General features: G+C 37.5%; 1 protein-coding gene across 1 annotated transcript; it reads left to right on the top strand.

Moving 5' to 3' along the window:
• Nucleotides 1-284: 284 nt before the first annotated feature.
• Nucleotides 285-22324, top strand: ELMOD2 (ELMO domain containing 2). Its single transcript, XM_047799143.1, has 9 exons — nt 285-425; nt 1544-1699; nt 3820-3848; nt 4289-4386; nt 5680-5809; nt 8259-8392; nt 11123-11191; nt 12500-12633; nt 18873-22324. The coding sequence occupies exons 2-9, from the start codon at nt 1558-1560 to the stop codon at nt 19016-19018; spliced, it is 882 nt and encodes a 293-aa protein (XP_047655099.1). The 5' UTR covers nt 285-425; nt 1544-1557; the 3' UTR covers nt 19019-22324.
• The last annotated feature ends 388 nt before the right edge of the window (nt 22325-22712 follow it).

The following is a 22712-nucleotide window of genomic DNA, read 5'->3' as shown; positions in this document are numbered from 1 at the left end:
TGCCTGGAATCTAGGAGGAGTACACGGTTTCAACTTACGCAAAAGACCTTAAGTTCAAAGCGAGAAAAGTCTACGAAGCCGCTGCACCAAAGACCAATCTTCGGCGTGGGGTGTGCCTCGAGGTAGCGGTTGCCAGGGCAACCGTCGGGCGTTCCTGGAATCCGTATACGCGCGACGCGGCAGCTCCCAGCGACGTCCTTTCGGAGGTAGCGATTGGTGGACCTCGAGCCTATCGGCGAGCAGGTGGGGCGGGACGGGGGCGAGCAGCGTCCCAGGGAAGGCGTTCCCGCTGCCTGGCTCCCGACTTCCGGGTCGCGGTGCTTGCAGGGAGCGGACCGCGGGTAGCGTCGTTTCCGTTGCCGGCAGTTTGCAGTTGGGGAAACCGAGGCAGCTCCAGCTCCCCCTAGTTCTTCCGCTCTCGTGAGGTGGCTGCTGTTTCTTTTCCTCTTGCCCGGCGCCGTTTGGGTGCTGCTGAGCTGAGGGCGCGCGAACCCCACGGTGTCCTACAGAAAGTCCGCGCAGGGCGCCGGGGCCGGCGGGGCTTTGTGCTAGCGGTTCCCTCCCACCCTTGGGCTGGGCGCGAGCTGGGCTCCGCCAGGCTCCAGAAGGGGGGCTCGGCGCAAGCGGCTCCCCGAGGGCTGGCGAGCTGGCGTTTCCTCCGCTTGGCATTTCGGCTTCTTTTGTCCTGATGAGCGAGGAGCAGATGGATTCGTTTTTAAAGTCACAGTTCAGCCCATTTTTGATTGCACTGATTTTGCCCTGATCTGCGGGAATCTCGAATTTGACACTCCCTCGGGAGATGGAGTGATATATTTGTGAGTTTAAGGCAGGAAGGAGATGAGCATTTTTGAGTAATTACTCCTGACTTGCATTTCCCCGACCCCCGCTTCATTTAGGAATTGAAGATTTTTCTTATGGGATAAAGATTCTGTCTTATCGAGGGTGTCGTTTGTTACTCTTCTTAGTATTTCTGCCCTTCACTTGTTGAATGGAATATCGACCATTAGCCAGGGTGTGATTCTTACTCCGAGTTCAACTTGTGTACTTCAGTTTGTAAGCCATATATGTAGTGTTCTTATTTGCTGGGATCACCTGCCTGTGCGACAGATGTTACTGGAATTATTCACAGGGTTTAAGAAGACTTATTCCTTATACGAACAATTCTGATATATGGTATATTTGATTTCATTGTTGCTTAGCTGGGGTCGTTTTGTTCTTGAACTGTTGAGCCCTATTCTCAAAAAATAAGAAACTAAAATAGAGAACTGAGAGCGTGAATCTAATTAAGTAATTTGACTTTCACAATTGTTTAAAAGTGGTAAGTTGGCCATTTGACCAGCCATCATTTAATTAATCTAGATGTTATGTCCTACACCTGTCATTGTTTTCTTAGATGCTTAAACACTACTACTAAAATAGACATAATGAAATAACTATATTAGTGTAATTTGGAATTGATGAGTTGGATAAACTGTGATTTTTTTCCCCCTTTTAAAAAATCCAATTTAAAGCTATTAAACCTGTCCTGTATTTCCTTCTCCAGGAAAAAAAAAAAAAATGTTTATTTCTTTGTGGGAGTTCTTCTATGGGCACTTTTTCCGATTTTGGATGAAATGGCTCTTAAGACAGATGACTGGAAAATGTGAATTGCAGCGAATTTTTGATACCTATGCAGGTGCACAGAGGACACACAGAATAGGTAATGTTCAAAAAAGAATAATTGAAAACAAATAAAATTTTAACTTAATGTTCTCAGTGCTTACAGTGACAGATGTACTCATGTATCATGGTCAAGTCACTTAATCTCAGTTTCATAATCTTTGAAATCTAACTTTGAAGTCTTCCAGCTCTAAAACTGATTTTCTAGAAAAAAGAAACTTATTATTACTTAATTCTGCATCTGTGCAAAGAGTAATCTCTAGCTCCTGAAATTCATCAATTGTATATTAGATTATACTACTACTTTCTAGAGGAAACTCACTACTTCTGTAAGCCCTTTGAAATTTTCACTCAAGGGAAAGGAGTCCATTTTTCATATTCAGCATCCTTCATCAATCTTTTGATCTCATGTAATTCATGAAAACAGTACTACTAAAAATTTGCACTGTCCTGTACAGTAGCCACTAGCCACATGTGGCTATTTATAATACTTCAAATGTGATGAGTCTAAATTGAGATGTGCAGAAGTATAAAATATACACTGGATTTCAAAGACTATATGAAAAAAATAAAAGGGATCTTATTGTTTATATTTATTGTATGTTGAAGTGATAATGTTTGGCTCTTGGATTAAAATATATTAACAATTTTATCTGTTTCTTTTAGTCTAATGCGGCTACTAGAAAATGTTATAGTACATATGTGGCTCACATTATATTTCTTTTGAGCAGTGCTGCTCTAGTATGTGCTAAAATTGATGAGCTTTCCATACTTAATTGAAAATATTTTTTAAAATTAGAACACAGAAGAATGGAGTTCCCATTGTGGCTCCAGTGGTTAATGAATCTGACTAGGAACTATGAGGTTGCGGGTTTGATCCCTGGCCTTACTCAGTGGGTTGAGGATCTGGCGTTGCCATGAGCTGTGGTGTAGGTCACAGACAAGGCTTGGATCCTACGTGGCTGTGGCTCTGGCATAGGCCAGCTACTATAGCTCCAATTAGACCCCTAGCCTGGGAACCTTCATATGCTGTGAGTAGGGTCCTGGAAAAAAAGACAAAAAATTAAAAAAAAAAAGTTTAAAGATTTGCATAGAAGCTAAAAAAAAAAATAGAAGAATGAGAAACATAATCAAAGTCATTTCTCTTTAACCATAGTAAGGAAAGGAAGACCAGGGATTGGCTGCAGTTCATGTTCACTATGTTAAATGGAAAAATCATGACTTAACAGAAACTCTTTTGTGTTGAACAAGTGTCCTTGAAGTAAGAAATCCACTCCTGTAAGATGTGAGGAGCGGGTGTTGGTATCCATGACAGCAGGGGAAGAACGACAGACACAAGGAGAGAGTAAACCTCAGGGCAACTCGTACTTCCCTAGCTTTTTCACAGTTTGTGGCTGACTTACATTATTGCCTGCTCTTTTGATTTGCTCTGTTGACTGCTCTGAGTAACGAAGTACCTCTTGATAAGAACTGTTAGCAGTATCTGTTGGTGTTGTAGTATGGGGAAAAACCTGTTAAGGCTTTATTTTGTGGCAAGAGCATTATTTCTTTAATTTTTCAACTTGCTAAGAAAAGGAGACCATTTATAGCTTGCCAGACAAATTTATAAATCAACCAGTAAAAAAATGTTCTTGTCATTCTTGAAGCAGAAAATGAGAACAGAAAAGCTGTTTTTCTCTTTTTCTGGCTAGAGAGTGGTTATCCAGATAATCTAGTCTTCCTTTTTGCTTCTTTGTTGTTTTAGGCGTCATTTGCTAGCTCAAGTACAAACTTTGTAAGGCTAACACATGAAGAAAAGTAAGTATAGTGCACTCTCACTATATTCTTAAGATGAGTTTCTGGAACCAGCTTATTCTGAGGCAGCCATAGATGAATTTGCAGTGGTTAGTAGACACTTGGGGGTCTTCCCAGGAACAGATGATTATGGAGAAATTAGGTTGGTCTCACCAATTTAGCTCTGGTATATTGTGTTGGGTTGAGGACTTTGGAATCACACTGTAAGGGACAGTTTTTAAATTTTTGCTATGTCATTCATGTAGAAATTATATCTTCTAGAACTATGAAAGTAACTTATTACTTGCCTGATGTTTAAACTATTTGTTTATGGAGTAATTCATAAAAAGCATTTAAGTAATATTCTTTTTTTTTTTTCCATTTCAGAAAATTCCTTGACATACTCCAAGAATAAGGTAGGACCATATCAAGATGATATTTCTAGAAAATTTAGGGATTGACAGGATTATTTGACTTTTTGCTCTTCTGCATTTACACACATTTTTTACTTCTACATTAATTTTTTTGCACATTTTTATTATGTAATTTTTTAATTTTATAAAAGTATCTGCTTCATAAGCAATGCTCTAGTGGGAACTTATTTACTAAGGACTCATTGATTGAGAACCTATTGATTCTCAGTGAAGGAAGCCTTCATCTGATATAGCAGACCGTTTCTCCTCTGTTTTATGTATTGTGTGATTTTAGCCCTATTGAAATTCTGAAACATATTTGGTTTCATTTGGCTTTGCAATTTAATGCATGCATTATAAAGTTGACTGAATACCCCAAAATCTTCCTGTTCTTTTTTGACCATGAGGGATTTTTCTCATTCAGCTTTCTTTCACACAAATAGGTTTTACAGAAAGCAACACTTGTCGTTGAGAGTGACGTGGACAGGTGTGTAGAAGATATAATGAAGGAAAAGAATATTAACCCCGAGAGGGATGCCAGGTGTGTGTTGTTACAGTATTCTTCTTTATCCTGCACTTACACCCTGAGAGGCTGGTGGTCACACACAGTCATGAATATTAGAGCGGAAGGGTTTGTGGAGCTCATCTAGTTCAACCCCTTCACTTGGCTCCAGGAGGAAGTGAGGTCCAGAGTGGTGACTGTTAGAAGCAACACTAAAACCTGTATCTCTCGGTTCCCAATCCAGTACCATTATTACCATTTTATCATCTGTCTTATCTAAGGTAACTTACCATTACTTTCCCAAAGCTAATTAACTGCAGCTCCTGTGTCCTTCTGTCCTTCAGAATTCAGTTCCACTGTCATCCTCCTGGAAGGCCCCTCTGTCTTGGCGTTTAACCCATTGTACCATAGTCATTGATTTGTTCTTGTTCCTCCTCAAATAAATTCTAAGTTCCGTAAGAGAAGGACTTGACTTAATCCATTTTTGTGTTCCCAGCCCAAGTATATTGAAAGAATAAGTAGTTAGCAGTTTTTTCTCCATTTGGTGTTTTCTCTGTAAATATTGAGAAAGGAGTAATTTATTTGGACTAAAACAGGAAAGGGTGTAGGAGAGAGCTGTGACAATAATTCCAGAGAGGAGGAGACATTTGAGCTGGACCTCGTTAAATGGGTAGGGGAGGGCATTCCTGTACCAGAGGAACGGTGCCAACACAGCACAGATCCTGGAGTATCTGGGACTGACAGGGAGTCCTTTGTAGCCAGAGCGCTGAGTAGGCGCAGAGCAGAGGAGGGAGAAGTGAGTGGAGCTCGGGACTGGAGGAGAGTCAGTGCGAGGAGTCTCGCGTGCCACACCGAGAGATGTAGATGTTGTCCTCTGATTTTTTATTATTTTAAGCAAACAAGTTACAATTCCAGATACGTATTTTAGGAAGATGAAGGATAAATTTGAGAATGTGGGAAGCTGGTAAAAGGAATAAAGACAGAACAGTTAGGAAACTGAGTCATTTGGACAAGAGACCATGAAGCCATAAATGCACCTGGGGTCTGTGATGAGGGCTTTGAGGGACATTTCAGAGATAGAAAGGATAAGGGCTTTTGATGTATTGTTGTTGGAGAGGAATGTCAGAACCCAAAGCGCTCTAGCTTGAGGAACTAATGCTGTAGCTCTGATTAGACCCCTAGCCTGGACCTCCACATGCCACGAGTGCGGCTCTAAAAAGCAAATAAATAAGTAAAAATAAATAGACATATGAACCACAAGCTATGGGAGGCATTACTTTATTGTGATAAGAAGGTATGATTTTTTAAAAATAATACTTTTATCATTTTCAGTTTTAAAATCTGCATGAAGGCATGCTTACTGCAGATATCTGGTTATAAGCAGCTCTATTTGGATGTAGAAAGTGTGAGGAAAAGGCCATATGATTCTGATAACCTGCAACATGAAAAGCTGCTTCTCAAGGTAAGTTTTGGTGTTCTGTATTTGGAGTTACACTGGGAAATAAGTCAGGCTTGAGTTAGGAAAAGTTTCTGTATAAGTCTAGAGGCTTATACAGCCATCCAAGTTCTTTGCCTCTCGAGAATTTTTTTTATGTTGGTGAAAGATTTTTAACTGTTTTTATAATTTTCTCATAAGCGTCAAAAATTATATTCAAATTTTATTTTAATGCTTTTAATTCTAAAGTAAATTATGAACTTATAAATGGAGATCTTTTCAGCTAAGTATGAGTCCACAAGCTTCAGATTTTTCCCCCTATGCTTAATATAAATCTTATATATGTTAAAATATTTTTTCAGCTTACTCTCAGATAGTTAGCATGAATGTCCCTTTTTGGATTATTAAGTCACATTTTTGGGATTTAGGAAATGTGTCAAATATTGCCATGATGGATTTAAAAATTGAGAGTAAATACATTTAATTAGAGCCTTCCTATTCTTTCTAAAGTATAAGTGCAGAAGGCCAAGACCAATGAGATGCCGAAATTAGAGAATGTTAGACCTAGAATGAACTTTCCAGAACATCTGGTCTAATACCTTTATCTTAGAGATGAGGTTCATTCTAAGGACCTAAAGGAGGTAAAGTAACTTGCTTTAGAAAGGTCCAAGAATGGTAAGTTCTAAACTAGAACTGAGTCTCTGTCCATCCACTTCACCTATTCTAATTGTATTTTCAAATGGTTAAAGTTAGGAAAATAGCGCCTGGAGTTAGGAGTGTATTATAACTGAAAGTGCTGTGGAAAGAGAGATTGAGAGTATCAAAGTGACAGAGACACGTTTACACACAAAACCTTTTCCTTCTTTTCAGGAAGAACGCAAATATGCACGTCACCTAATTTTAAAATCGAAAACTGATTTTGTCAGTGAGGATAACTGCTCAGTTGATAATTTCTATGGATCAAATTTTATATGGATAACTGCTCAGTTGATAATTTCTATGGATCAAATTTTATATTGAAAGTGTTAGAATAGTGCCCGGCACTCACTGAGGCCTGACCACTCCTTACATCCTCCTCTTCCTCATGATTCCCTCAACGGCAGACCCTTCCTGCATAGTCCCTTCCCTTTAGAAGGGGTAAGACGCTTGGCCTGGTGTTTTAGTCAAGGGAGTTTTCATCTTGGTGGTTCATGAGAAAACTCATTTACTAATGAAGAGCCAGCTGCTGGCAGTGAATCGCCCAGTGTGGCTCATACTCAGCAGTCTCGCTGGTTACATAAGGGGCTGAGGACTCTGGGTTTCTCTAAGTGCAGTCCAAGGGCCACCTTCACTAAAGTTAAAAAGTGCTTAATGTTTAGAATCCAAGGCTCCACCTTTGCCTAGAAAATTGGAATCTCCAGGAGCGGAACCCCAACATTTGATATTTACCCATACCAAACTTTGAGTATTTGTGGTCCTACCTTGTTTCTCACCACATCGCTGAGACCATACCACACGCAGCGTAGTCAAACCTTTGCCGAGCTGATGCAGAGATGCTGAGGTGAGCAGATGCATGCGTTGATAATGAGAGAGGGGACCACGTGAAACCCAGTCTAATGATGGGACTGGCTTCAGGGCCAGAGTCCTGACCCTTTCTTACAGTGAGGTCACAAAGTCTTCACATTTCATTCTAGGTAACAGGATACTCCTTTCATTAGGAGTCCTTTACTCAGCCTTGCCTGAAATGGTAGTGAAATGGAAAAAAAGAAAAGCAGGTATTACTGTTTTGCAAATTTTCACAGACTTTCTTACCAACTTTTCTAAGTCTACTTTGTACGATGACTCATGGTGTTGAATTTAGAAAAATGACTGATTAATTTTTAAACTTTATTTTGCGTTGATTAGTTTGTTGCTATCCAATATTTGATAGCCGTTCTTAAATCCTGTCTTAAGTATATTTACTTACAACCAAGTCATTTTTTAAAACTATGAAAATTTGTAAAATAATGATCATATAGTTTGGAATACTATCAACATTATTTCTTCATGATTTCCTCCCTATCAGACCCATTTTCCTTCTTCTAATTAGGGATGAATCGCCCACCATTAGGATAGAGGCTGCTTAAGTATATAGTGTTTGAGGCAAGGTCCAAGTGCCTAGCACTGTGTTCTTCTCAAGGAAGCAGTTTACCAATTCTGCTAAATATATATTGCTGAGAAAGCAAAGACATCTCAGAGTTTTAGATTTCTGTGTATTTGTTACCTTTTCAAAGTTTGTTCTCTATATCAGTCTTTTAAATTGGAATAAATATGCTGCATTTTCTAGGATAATTGACAAGTTCTCTAAATATAGTCTTTGTTAAGCCTGTGATTTGTCTATGAAAGTCGTTTAATTACAAGGATCCTACTTAACCGGTGTATCAGCTATGAGAAGGAAAATGTCTTGGTAAATTGAGAGCATCACTATTATTTGTAATATGGAAGCATGTTTGTACAGCTTTGGAATCTTCTAATGCCCACGAAAAAGTTGAAGGCTAGAATCTCCAAGCAGTGGGCTGACATTGGTTTCCAGGGTGATGATCCCAAAACAGACTTCAGAGGCATGGGCATACTTGGATTAATCAATCTTGTGTAAGTGAAAAAAAACCTTTCTTTTCTTCTCTAAATGAAATAAATGTAATCTCCAATCTTGTTAAATTCTAGTAAGAATTGATCTAGTTGTTTCACACCATCTCTGAATTTTAATAGTTACTGTGCTAAAAGTATTTACTAATGTGCTGGCAACAGTGTGAAGACCTTGGCCAGGTACTTTGTGTGTGTGTGTGTGACATCTTTACTTACCAATACCTTGCCTCTTTTCTTTCTCTTCCTGGCCTCTTTTCTGATACTTTTTAAGGAATTGTGTGTATTCTTTTTCTTACTCTTTTTTATCCTCTTGCCTATTTCCTCTTGGCTCTCTGATTCCACTTTAGGAGATATAACCAGACAATGTCATAATAAAGTCTCTTCACACTTAGCCTTTGCCATCTGTGACAAGTGATCTAAACCTCAGACTTTTCAGAGCCTATATGAACTCTCTCTTGTTTTTCTTCTTTAACACTTATGCTTGGGCACATATGTGAAATCTCAAAATATGTAACTAAAATCAGAATTGATAGCCAAAACTATTATAGAAGGTAAGCTGGAAGATTCGTATAGATCTGAATATGCATGAAGATAATCTAGTGTTTGGGTCTGTCCTTGAATTGTGATTTATAGACTATAAAATGCTAGAATGGGAACTCTAACCATTAGCAAAGTTTGGATAATTGTTGCTGTGAAAAATAAAGACCATCTTTCTTCTTGGTACTTGTAAACTACACAGATAACTGAAACTCAGTTAGATGACACACTCTTCTGGTGTTACCTGTCTTAACTTTTGCTGGGTAACTTTGCTTTTGGCTCATTTCCTCAGATATCAAGATTTTTCAGCATTACTAGAAGATAGTTTAGCTTAAAATTTAAACAATAGGATTTGACTCAAGACTGTGGCAAGGAATTCTGATAGACCTTTAAATGATAGGCAGATCCTTTTCCTCTATTTAGAGCTAGTATCTACTAATTTGAAAAATGGCCACGATTCAGATATGTTAATTATTTGATTGCCATTGATGTGCTAGAAATGATCAAAAATATAAAATTAGCTCTGATTTCTCTATAATTGTGCTGTGTATGGAGCTCTGACTCTTCAGGATCAAAATAAAGATACAGTTAAGAAACAGGCACGCTGTTCAAATGCCCTTATATAATGAATGTTTAAAATTTCTGGGCCCTGGTCATCAAATTTCTTGAATTATTTTGTTGCTTTAAAGGATAGCTGATAGTTTGACGCTTAACGATGCTTTAGGTAAATGAATGCCTGGGCAGGTGTAAAAGAAAGGAGGATATGGTACAGAAAATGAATTCAAGAGACTGACAAACTCTAAATAGATGAGGAAATAGAGGCAGAAAAGTAAAATATACAAGTTAAGGCCAAAAATACATGTAGGAAGGGGGAGAGGGCAGGAAGGAAGAAAGGAGAAGGAAAGAGAGACGGGAAATATGTCTGCAGATTATCGCAAGGAATAGGTTTCCTCATTGCATAGATGCTTTTTTCCTTAGATGCTGTTAAGAAAGGGGTTTACTAAAGTAAGTTTAGCAAAGAAATTAAAAGTTTCTTTGTTACAGATTGAATATTTTAACTGTAGCTTGATTACTGAAATAGTAATATAATGCTGAATTATAATATGCGTGTCATGTAAAAAAAATGAAATGTAAATAGACTACTAAGGGCATTTTAGAGCCAACCTTGGGATAAAGTAGGAAATTAGAATGTGTAAAGAAAGCATTGCACTAAAACAGGACTTTTTTCTGCTTGGGGATAGATCCCTTTGAGAATCTGATGAAAGTTTTTTATATTCTCTTCCCAGAAAATGTGCACATAGAAAAATGTATGAATAATTTAAGGTGGTTCATGGATCTCCCTTCAATCAGGAATGATCATCATTCATGGACTCCTAAGTTTACAAACCCCTGTATTAATCGGTTGGAAATTAAAACCAGTGAAGAAAAATGTACACCTATAGTATTAATCTATAGAAGGAAACATAAAAAGACATTTGGTTAGAAATTTCTATGCTTTTTGAAAATTTCAATGATCGTACCCTCTAAAATTTAAATAAACCAGGGAATCTATTTTATATTCTCCTTCTTTCCCTTTCATAACCATCCAGTCAGTCATCATCTGTGTATGAGTATCATTGCATAATGAGGTGATCCGAAGTTTGAACAGAAGCTTTGGTCCCTGCCTTTAAGAACATAAAGGGGTTGCAGTAATATAAGCCCACAGGATGTATGAGCCTTTATACATTTCTCTGTTGTACCTGCTAATACTTCTGTTTTATGACTAGTATTTGAGTTAGACCTCTGGTCATGGAGGGTTTTTTAGCACAATGATTGCATTGACGAAGGCATTAGGCCAGCAGAAGGCACGAGCTCAGTGAAAGGAAGCATGCTAGCAGGTACGATAACTATCTTATAAAAAAATTAAAACAAACAAACCAAACTCTGGCTTTTCTTTAAGATAGATAGAAAGTCTCTTGTTAGATTTGTCAAAATTCTTCCAAGGCTAGCCAAGGGCCCATGTCCTGTGCTCGAGGCCTGATAGCTCAGAATTAATATTTGATTCAGAAGCATCTCTGAGTCACTGAAGTGATTTGAGGTGGAGATCGGGGTGCTTTTGGCAGTAGGACTGTCATTTTGACTGTAGCTTTTAAAACTGCTTCTGGATAGCTTCCATTTGAATGACATGTTAATTTCATTATTGTTCTTAAACTTTTTCAGGTATTTCAGTGAAAATTATACCAGTGAAGCTCATCAGATCCTTTCCCGTTCAAATCATCCAAAATTAGGGTAAGCTGAATATATGAAAGAAACTGTAAGCTTTTTTTGTCTTTTTGCCTTTTCTTGGGCCACTCCCGAGGCATATGGAGATTCCCAGGCTAGGGGTCGAATCAGAGATGTAGCCACTGGCCTACACCAGAGCTACAGCAGCATGGGATCCAAGCTGTGTCTGCAAGCTACACCACAGCTCATGGCAATGCCGGATCCTTAACCCACTGAGCAAGGCCAGGGATTGAACCCACAGCCTCATGGTTCCTAGTCGGATTCGTTAACCACTGCGCCACAATGGGAACTCCAAGAAACTGTAAGCTCTTGAATTTAAGTTAAGTCTGAATTTGAAAGTGTTTCAGGGTCTTTTTAAAAATTAGGTTATTTTAGTTAATAAGAACTTTATAAAGGATATTGTGTAATAGTTTATAGCTAAATATGATTATAAACCAATTTTATGTGTATCTCTCTATATTTTTATCCCAAGATATAGTTTATAAACTGGAGATAAGGACCTTAGAAAAATTTTCTGAGAAATCAATTTGAAAATAGGTATAGGAAATAGTTCTGAAATAAGAATAGGAAAATGAGAAATAGCTTTGAAACTTGTGAAGTAGAAGGTTCCCGTTGTGGCGCAGTGGTTAACGAATCCGACTAGGAACTGTGAGGTTGCAGGTTCGATCCCTGGCCTTGCTCAGTGGGTTAAGGATCTGGCGTTGCCGTGTTACAGATGCGGCTTGGATCCAGTGTTGCTGTGGCCCTGGCGTAGGCTGGCAGCTACAGCTCCAATTCAACCCCTAGCCTAGGAACCTCCATATGCCGCAGGAGCAGCCCTAGAAAAGGCAAAAAGACCAAAAAAAAAGAAAAGAAAGAAACTTGTTAAGTAAAATGCAAATTGAAGTCATATTAGTAGTTTTATCATTTTTATATTCCAATAATACCTATCTTTGAAAAATCATTATAACACTATTACATCATAAAAATAAATACCTTGATAATGGAGAAGATACCAATTACTCAGTGTATTTTAGAAATCAATGAGAATGTAGGTAGTACTCTCTTTAATTTTTTTTAAGAATATTAACTTTAGATATTCATGTGACCAGAGCTTTATTTTTGTTTCTTGGATTATATCCAGAAAGTCAACAGCTTCTACAAAAATTTTTTTTAATCTAATCTGGTTTACTTTCTTAATATAAAGAAATTATTGTAAAATCAATTCTGTGTTAGAAATGGATCAGTGACATTTTATTGATTCCTTGCATAATTTAAAATTTACTTTATGAGCTATTTGGCTAGCTGGTATAACTGGTAATGTTTCTGACATAGGTATTCTTATGCAATAGTTGGAATCAATCTTACGGAGATGGCTTATAGCTTGCTGAAGAGTGAAGCTTTGAAATTTCACCTCTACAACTTTGTTCCCGGTATACCAACAATGGAACACTTTCACCAATTTTATTGTGAGTATTGAAATGAGTTAAAAGTAGTTGTTTCTAAGAGAACTTTTAAGCCACTAGGAAAAACTGTTAGGAAAATATATAACAAAAGACCTCTATGAAATACATAACTTGTCATTTTACTATTTAGGATCTTGGAAAAACAGGAAAATAGTGGAAGATGGGTATCCAGGAGTATTTTGTACTTCAGTTTATATCTTTGTTGATTTTAAAAATTCAGTGAGGGAATTTTTTGATATGTATCCAAATTTAGGATTTATGCAGTTTCTCTGTAGGCATTCATTTTCCAGTCAACTATAAAATGAATCTTTGTTCCCTGCATACTAGTTAAAGAATACTGTTGAGTCAAGGATGGATCATTTGCTTATGATCTTAGAAGGAAATTTAATTTAAAGGAGCTTTTCACACACACACCCCCCCGTATTTCAAGGCCAGGTTTTCTTCTATTAGGTTGGGGATATTTAATAACTGTTCCTAAAGCAGTCCAATCACCATGGTTCCATTAACTTTTGTTGTGATGATATTTGAATCCTAAAGGCTTTATTGAGAGAACTCATATTCCAAAGAGGTGGCTCAGAAACAAAGAATTCAGATCTACCTTGGCTTCATACTCTTACTTTTTCTTGGTCTTTCTGTGTCTTTAGAATATCATTTGCATGTTGCAAGAATATAGGAAAGTACTTTATAATAAGTGTCCACATCACAACTTCTTCAACTCCATACTTTTTTTTTTTTTTTGTCTTTTTAGGGCCACACGCACAGCATATGGAGGTTCCCAGGCAAATCGGAGCTGTAGCCGCCAGCCTATACCACAGCCACAGCAACGCAGGATCCGAGCTGTGTCTGCGACCTGTACCACAGCGTGTGGCAACACCAGATCCACTGAGCAAGACCAGGGATCGAACCCACAACCTCATAGTTCTTAGTAGGATTCATTTCCTCTGTGGCACGACGGGAACTCCTTCATCTCCATTCTTGAAGGAGTCTTCCAGGTCTCTTTCCCACAAACTCTCTTGCCTTACTTAATGCCTAATTCCAGGTTTGTCTGCTCCCTGAGTTCCTCTTTCCCCATCCCCACTGTAACTGCATGACATCAGGCCTTTGTTAGCAGATTCCTATAGTAGCCTTTTCCCTAGTCTTTCAATAGCGTCCCTCTTCTGCATTTCCACATCGAAGGTACAGTTATTTAAAATGAAAGTCTAGTTATTTTTCTTTCATCTTGTTTCCCCTGCTCACTAGTCTCGTTTGATTTCCTCTCAGATCTCTCACTGACTTTGAGCGTAGTGCCTAAACTCCTGGGACTTTGCTAAAATGCCTCCAGACATTTGTTTTTTTTTTTTTTCTATGCAGTGTGTGCTTGTGTAATGCCCAGTGGACATAAAACAAATATAAAAAGAAACAACCAAAAAACTCCCCCTCCCAATTAAGCATTTTACCATATTTAAATAAATATAGGAGAGTGACAGGTAGGAAGGCAGGACAAAATGACCTCTATTCAGTTATTTTTCCCCCTGCAGAGGGGTAATGAGCCTCCGCGGGTAGTGCTGTTTCCAGTGCCCTCCACACCAGCATCTTGTGTGGCTTCTGACTAGGAGGAGCATCAAAGTAACATGTGAGGTGGGAAAGTTGTTATGGGACCTTCTCAGTTGCCTTGTTTCTATCAGTCAGATCCGTAAGAGCTGTGGATCATCCAGGAAACAGTGATGTTTATGTTTGTCAAATTTCTTAAAACATTTAAAGCAGAGATACATTCATAGACATACACATATTTATCTTTTTTTAAATTTTTTACTTTATTTTAATTGCCTTTTTTTTTTTTTTTTGGTCTTTTTAGGGCTGTACTTGCAGTATATGGAGGTTCCCAGGCTAAGGGTCAAATCAGAGCTGTAGCCACCGGCCTATGGCAGAGCCACAGCAACGCTAGATCTGAGCCAAATCTGCGACCTGCACCACAGCTCACAGTAACGCTGGATCCTTAACCCACTGAGCGAGGCCAGGGATCGAACCCACATCCTCATGGATACTAGTTGGATTCATTTCCTCTGTGCCACAACAGGAACACCTCGTATTTATCTTTTACATGGAAATTTCCCCCTCAAAATTGACTTTCATACACTTTACCAGTGAAGTTTCATGTTAATTAAGGTTCTGCTTTTCCTAGAAGGGGCATACCCTAACTACAAAGTTGTGTAGTATGCTCCTACGACACAATTACTGCAAAATAATTGTGTTTATCTCTTATACACACATACCTTTTTGGGGGGGGGGCTAAGCCCAGTTTGTTTGCACAAATCAGTTCCAATGTAGTCATTTCTATCTAGAAGAAAGAACTATAAAGAGACTAGCTCTCACATTTTTCTTTCCCATCTCCATCTCCACTTTCCTGCTTTGTTCCATCTGCTACTTCATTGTTACTCTCTGTAGGCAAGCTGGAAGTAGTGAGTGGTAATTGAGCCTCTTAGCTCCACTGTCACCCTTTTGTACATTTAAAATGGAAGCAGACGGTCACTGTCACCCTGGGAAGTCACTGACCATTGGTTTGGTGGTTCAAAAAAATAACTCCTCAAATTTGTATAACAAATATGACTAGTGATAACTTTATTGAGGTATAATTTCTATACCATAAAATTCATCTATTTTAAGTATACAGTTCAGTGAGTTGTAGCAAATGTACTGAGTTGTACAACCGTCACCATGATCCAATATGCGAGAACATTGTTATCAGCCCAGTAATATTCCTCTCACACCAGTTTACACTTAATCCCTGCACCTGTGGTTTTCCTAGTTTTAATCCCTGTGGGAAAACCTCAGGTGCCTCTGCAGCTTTAGTTAGGGGCAGTAGAAGCACACAGGGGATTTTAAGCTTGAACTTGGTGTTTTATACCACCTAGAATCCAGAGGTCAATAGCTGTGCCCTGTGGAAACAACTATTTCCATCACTTTCTGTGAAGCTTTAGGAGGCTTAGATCATGCATGGTCCTGCCAGCATTCTAGAATTTTGGTATCATATCTTGCAGTTTCCTTGGGTCTCATTAAAGCAACTTAGCCGTTACAGTCTCAGTTTTTTTGTTTGTTTGTTTTGTTTTGTTTTTCTGCCTTTTCTAGGGCTGCTCCCGCGGCATATGGAGGTTCCCAGGCTAGGGGTCGAATCAGAGTTGTAGCTGCTGGCCTACACCAGAGCCACAGCAACTCGGGATCCGAGCCGCGTCTGCAACCTACACCACAAGCTCAAGGCAATGCCGGATCCTTAGCCCTCTGAGCAAGGCCAGGGCTCGAACCCGCAACCTCATGGTTCCTAGTTGGATTCGTTAACCACTGAGCCACCACAGGAACTCCCAGTCTCAGTTTTTTGAGTCAGCGTTTTTCTGACACCTGTGTAAGTTATAACAGCTTTACTCTAAAGCAAGAAACTTCTAGTATTTTACTCTTGAGCAGTTTGTTCCCAACTGTATAGTCATTTGATGAAAAGTAATGTAAAGGAATGGAAAATACTTTAAACCTGATAGCTAGAAATACTAAAACAAATTATATTTTATAAAATTTAGATGGATGTCTGACTTTTCATACAACCTGTAACATTAGTCTCCAAAGTTTTTGATTGTCCATCCCTATCAGTATATTGATGGGGGCGGGGGGAGCACAGTCTCAGTTTATATACAGATGAGTAATTTCTGTAGATGTACTATTGTCCTTTTCTATACACAAGATAAACCTTGAATGAAATAAAAATTTAAACTATTAGTTAAAAATAATTACAGGATTACCATTCTCAGGTTGCCTTTTGGGAACAGGAAGCAGGTGGCATCCCTCTGCTCAGAGAGGCCTTATTCTTTGATTTTTTTTTCACATATCCTGGTTGAAAAAAATATGTTTTATCCTATATCAAGGGATTGATCTGAAATCTTAAGTTGACTTTCTTATGAAGTGATATTTCAGTGTTGAAATGTCATGGTTCTTAACCTGTTAATGTTTGCTTTATGACAAATACTTTAAAAGAGAATTTACATTTATTTCGGACTAGGCATTTATGATAGTCTTGCCACACTTTTATGTAAAATCACTGGTTCAACCCCCCCCCCCCCATTTATCAGAAATAAATCACTTTTATCCCTTCTTGAACAGCCTTTCAGAAGGGAGAATGAGATTCTGGTGGAAACAAAGACTGATTTATAACATCATAGAGACCACTTGCAAACTGTGAGATTTGGCAAGTCATTTAACCTCTCTTCGCCTTTGTAGCCTCTACAGAAAAATGGGAATAATACACTACTGCATTGCAGAATTGCTGTGAGAGTGAATGTGCACGTGGAGAGGACTATAGTAGCATTTGTTAAATAATTAAATACATTTGATCAAATCCAAGTAGGGTTTAGGAGTAGTTTTATTTATTTTTTAAAATTTTAATGATTTTCAGAATTCCCGTCGGTGCAGCGGAAACAAATCCGACTCGGAACCATGAGGTTGCAGGTTCGATCCCCGGCCTTGCTCAGTGGGTTAGGGATCTGGCGCTGCCATGAACTGAGGTGTAGGTCGAAGACGTAGCTGGGATCCCGCGTTGCAATGGCTGTGGTGTAGGCCGGCAGCTGTAGCTCCTATTCCACCCCTAGCCTGGGAACCTCCATATGCCACGGTTATGGCCCTAAAAAGCAAAAAAAAAAAAAAAATTAATTTTTATTATATTTATTTATTTATTTATTCATTTATTTATTTTTGTCTTTTTGCCATTTCTTGGGCTGCTCCCACAGCATATGGACATTCCCAGGCTAGTGGTTGAATCGGAGCTGCAGCCACCGGCCTACGCCAGAGCCACAGCAATGCCAGATCTGAGCCACATCTGTAACCTATACCACAGCTCACGCAACGCCAGATCCTTAATCCACTGAGCGAGGCCAGGGATCGAACCTGCCACCTCATGGTTCCTAGTCGGATTCGTTAACCACTGAGCCACGATGGGAACTCCTAATTTTTATTTTATATTGAAGTATAGTTAATATACATTGTTGTGTTTCAGATCTGCAACACAGTGGTTCAGTTATACATATATCTGTTCTTTTTCGACATTCCTTCCCCATATAGATTATTACAGGATATTGAGTAGAGTTCCCTGTGCTATGCAGTTGGTCCTTTTTGATCTATTTAATACATAGTAATGTGTATATATCAATCCCAAACTGCTAATTTATCCCCCCCCCCAACCCGGAGTGATTTTAAATTCACATTTTTTTTGTAAATATGTCTATTTGCATGTTTATCTTCATTAAATACTTTTAACATTTTGAGCTTTTTTTTTTTTGCCTTTTTGTCTTTTTAGGGCCGCACCCTCGGCATATGGAGGCTCCCAGGCTAGGGGTCTAATCTGAGCTGTAGCCACCAGCCTACGCCAGAGCCACAGCAATGTCACATCTGAGCCACATCTGTGACCTACACCGGAAGGCCAGATCCTCAACCCACCAAGCGGGGCCAGGGAGTGAACCCAAAACCCCATGGCTCCTAGTCAGTTTCATTTCTGCTGTGCCATGACAGGAACTCCCACATTTTGAGCTTTAATTTGGCTACTGTAATAAAGATACTGAAAAACAGAAATAATAAGCCTATTTAGAATTCATGTATTCTTTTCAAAAAGAGAGTGTGCTGATAGCTCATTGACAAAAAGCAGAAATAGGAGTTCCCTGGTGGCCTAGTGGTTAAGGATTCAGCATTGTCACTGCTGTGGCTCAGGTTTGGTCCCTGGCCCAAGAACTTCCACGTGCCATGGATGCAGCCAAAAAAAAAAAATCAAATAAAATAAAGCAGAAATAGCTCTGAGATAATAAATCAGGTAGAAAACAGCTAAGTAGTCTTCTTATACTTTATCCTTGTCCAACATTTTCTTTTAATTTCATTTTTCCATTTCAGGGGTTGCTCTGGATAACGTTTCTTCCTTTTCCCCAAATTAAAAAAAAAAATGTTTTTTCCCGAATATTATTTGACAGTATCTCTTAGGTTTGAGGTAGTTTGTTGATTTTTGGTGGGGGGGGGGGGACAAAGAGTAAATGTACACTTAATATTTTATTGAAATTGATGTTTATCTTGAACATACAAGAATATTTCTTATAAAGTTCCTCAGGTTTCTAGTAGTTTAAGATGGCTTTTGATTATTGAATCCTAATATGGAATTTAAAGGATGGTTATATATTTAAAAGACAGTAGGATGTGATTTCACTACTGAGCACTATATTTATGTTTCATTTTTTTAATTGCAGGTTATCTGGTCTATGAATTTGACAAGTTTTGGTTTGAAGAAAAGCCAGAAAGCATCATGTATTTCAACGTATACAGAGAGAAGTTTCATGAAAAGATTAAAAGACTCTTACTGGATTATAATGTATCACTTACTTTAAAAATATGACTTACCCAGAGTATCTTCTACTTCTCCCACATTTTGCACACACAACAGAATTTATATGTTGTAATAGAAATTATCTGATCAATTACAAAACTATTTCAGAAATTCTATTTAAAAAAGCTAGTGGACAATCAGTGTATGTTTACACATATTTATACACTGTCCTCCAAAGGTACCTTATCCTTCCAAAGATCCCCTCTGTAGAGTTCTGTGAACTACAGTTTGGAACTTGGGACTTAGCCCCTTTAGTGTAAACATACAAATCAGGTATTTTTATTAAATTGAGTAAAATGTGTAAACATCGGTTTTCATTTTTATGTGTTGTAGCCATCGAGTTGGTAGCTTTTCAAAGCTGTTAGGATTTTTTGTTGTTTAGTCTTAAAATTATTTCCTTTGTCTTATTTTATTTGTAGGTTAGTTAACGGAATAGTTTTTGTTTGCATCTCAATCACATGTCATAGTATTGCCTCCTTAAGAGCAACAGGAACAGATAGATATGTCAGAGAAGATAAAGAATTATGGCCTCCTTTTTGGTTTCTCTGATTATTTAGATACTGAAAGAATGACAGTATTGGTAGGTAGTTTTTTTGTTTTTAAATACCACACTTTGGAATACCGTGGTGTAATTTTAACACTTAAAGACATTTCTCATCTTCAGTATTTGCTTTTTATCAGTTAAGGAAAAGATCCTTATTGTTTGGTCTGAGGGCCTTTTATGAGGCTTTTCTACCTGTATATGTTTGTGGAAAGAGATGCGTTTGCTAAGAAAATCTCAGTTATATTCAAAGAACAGGTGCTATTTCAATAAAACTGTTTGAATTTTAACAAGAGGAAAACAAAGCTTTTTAAATATCTCAGTTAAACGTCGTTTGTTTATTTTACTTACTGTGGAGTCTTGCTTCTCTTTGCTTTGACTCCAGCATGTTTCTAGATAATGATGTCTGGACTTTGTGGGTATTATTTGAGTTAACACTATGTGGGATTCTAAAGTAGCCTGAAGATGATGACTGTGCATTTTGTATAGCTTTATTCTCCGAAAATCTCAGGAGAACAGCATGTGCTGTCAAGGACTGTAGAGTGATGAGATTCTAATGGGAACAATTTCTTCTTTGTGTGTTTCAGACATTTGTACTCAAAGCAAAACTAAGAGAGTTTAAAGATTGGTTCATCTGATTACCAAATTCTCCATAAATCCTGTGTTAGACACATAATCTAAAATACGATAGCACATCTTTAAAGTAGTGTTTAAGGACTGGCTTTTTGGTGATATAGCAATGCCTGAGACTTTCAAGGATTTGTTCATATCTATTGACAAACCTCTCTCTTCAAACTGACCAAAGAGAAGAGTGGTAAGAAATATCCAATTGGAAAATAACAGATGCAGCGTTGTATAGCACACACTTTAAAAGTGCATGAATTAAATCTCTTTTTTTCAATTAGATAAAACTTTTGAATTGGGCTCATTTTATTATAATAGTGGTGGTTTAGTTTTCAGTATTAAATGGATTTTAAAACTGGTTTCTTGTAGGAGACTTCTCAACCTTGAGAGTATCTTAATGTCTTTGTTCTCTATACTTTATCATCCAGCCTGAGTTCTGTGAGATAAGGATCAGATATTAACCACTGAAGTTGATTTTCTCAAGGTGTTTACTATTACATGGAAAGCAGTTGTTAGTCTTTAGTTTTCATTTAGAAAATACTTAGCTTTATCTTTCAGTCTTTTAATAGATGAGGTCTTGTCCTCATTTAAACCTCTGTCAGTATGCTTAATAAAAGAATGATTCAAGTATGGAAGAGGAAACTTTTGAAGTAATAAAATTTTTCCCCTTCTAGGGAGGAAACAGACTTTTTAGTGATGTTTTTAAAATGTCATTAGAAATTTTGCTCAATAGTATATTACTTAAGTCCACCTCTGTATAATACATTATTCTGTTTTTACTTAAAACAATCCATAACCATTTCAGATAGTTCTCTAGTAAGTTGTTTTAAAAGCCACCAACAGATTCTAAGGTTTTATAGTTTGAAAGCCAAGCTAAATGTCACCAGTTGTAAATTAGACTATAACATGAGCCTCTGACTTTAATGTGATAGTGACATATATGAAAAGAAAAATATGATAATTGTATCTGCCTTCCTGCTTTTCCTTGCTTTCAACATATGTATGTTAGAATTTTAGGTAGTCTAAAAATCCATATTTAGAATCTTACCTGTTTCTATAATAATAAAATTACCAAAGTAGTGATAGAATTGAAGTAGCACGAAGATTGTTTTAGCATCAAAAAAGTGAATCAGTGTTGAAATGAATTTTTGTGTGTGCCAGATTAAAGAGTGTACCAGTGACAAGAAGAGTCTAAAAATAAAAATGTAATTACAGTGCTTGCAGTTCAATATGTTCTGAAAGACAATCTTTAAAGAATTGAGAGAGATTAAAGGATATCCATGAACCTAGACCAACCCCTCTTTGTATATAAATATGGTGATATAGTTAGATATAAAAATCAGTGTCTTCCTGGCACCATTTATGATTTAGAAAATAGAATATTTTAAAATTGCCCATCCTGATTTTTTTTTCTATTTTAAGAGCTACTTGGATTTGTATATATTTTTCTATGTGAAGATGTATGTACTCTTCATTTTTATTCCAGTGTTCATAATTATTTATGTACTGTTTCTCCCCTTTGCATTCAGTGAAATAGAACTTGGTCAAAGATTTACTTAAAGGAGAAGCATTACATGAGTGTGAAAGTGGAGTGCTCGTTTCCAGAACAGGAAAGATTACATGTTATCTCGTCACAGAAGAGAAGTTTGACTTGGAGGGCAATAATGTTTATTATTCTTCTCAAATTAATAGTTGGGGACCAGCAGCTATTTTCTCAGGATAAATGGTCCACCCAACTTCTGGAGAGGTTTAAATTTCCATTTTCATATTTATGAACCTCTCCACATAAGCATTTTTTTTTTAATGAAGATTAATGGAATTGGTAAAAGTCTGAGAGGAATCATGAGTGAGGTTTTCTGCTTTTGTTTTTGTTTTTTCCTGGCTTCAACTTTGGACAGAGAAATGTTAAATGTAGTACAGGTAAGACCTAACTACTACATTACTGTTACAGGGTGAGTCTGTGTTTCTGTTAAAGTGTTCAAAAAGTATTTAAGCAGTAGCTTTCCCTAGGGGGAAGAGTGCTGTTGGGCAACTTAAAGAAATAGATTTTTGTCTATGTTGGATAAAGTAGTTCTTATGTGAAAGCAATAGATGAAATGTGATGTCATTTTGTTGAATGTTGTGAGCAAATAAAAACATGTTGAAATTGTTTTAAGCCTTTCTGTTAATACTTCTCTCTGCCCATCTTTCCTATCCTTTATTTAAGTCACTTATATTCATGAAATAATACTCCTCTCATTTAATCCATTAATTATGTTCCTATAGAGTAAATCAGAATATGCAGAAAAATTTTTGTGTGGCTTTAAACTCATCCATTAATTACCTAGTTAAGATGTTATTGTTGAAGAACAATTGGTTATGAGGTCAGAAAAGAAGCCACCATCCCCACCCACCCCAACCCCCATTCTTAGAAAGGATAGGAGTAATCATATTGTGCTGCAATAGGTTTTTTTGTAACTTCACAATGTATTGTAGATCTGTTTTTATATTAATAGCTTCCATATTCTTTTTTTTTTAACAGCTGCAAAGCATTCCTGT

This window comes from Phacochoerus africanus, chromosome 10 (genome assembly GCF_016906955.1).
Source record: "Phacochoerus africanus isolate WHEZ1 chromosome 10, ROS_Pafr_v1, whole genome shotgun sequence".
Classification (NCBI taxonomy): Eukaryota; Metazoa; Chordata; class Mammalia; order Artiodactyla; family Suidae; genus Phacochoerus; species Phacochoerus africanus.
This window is presented reverse-complemented; position numbering and strand designations above follow the sequence as displayed.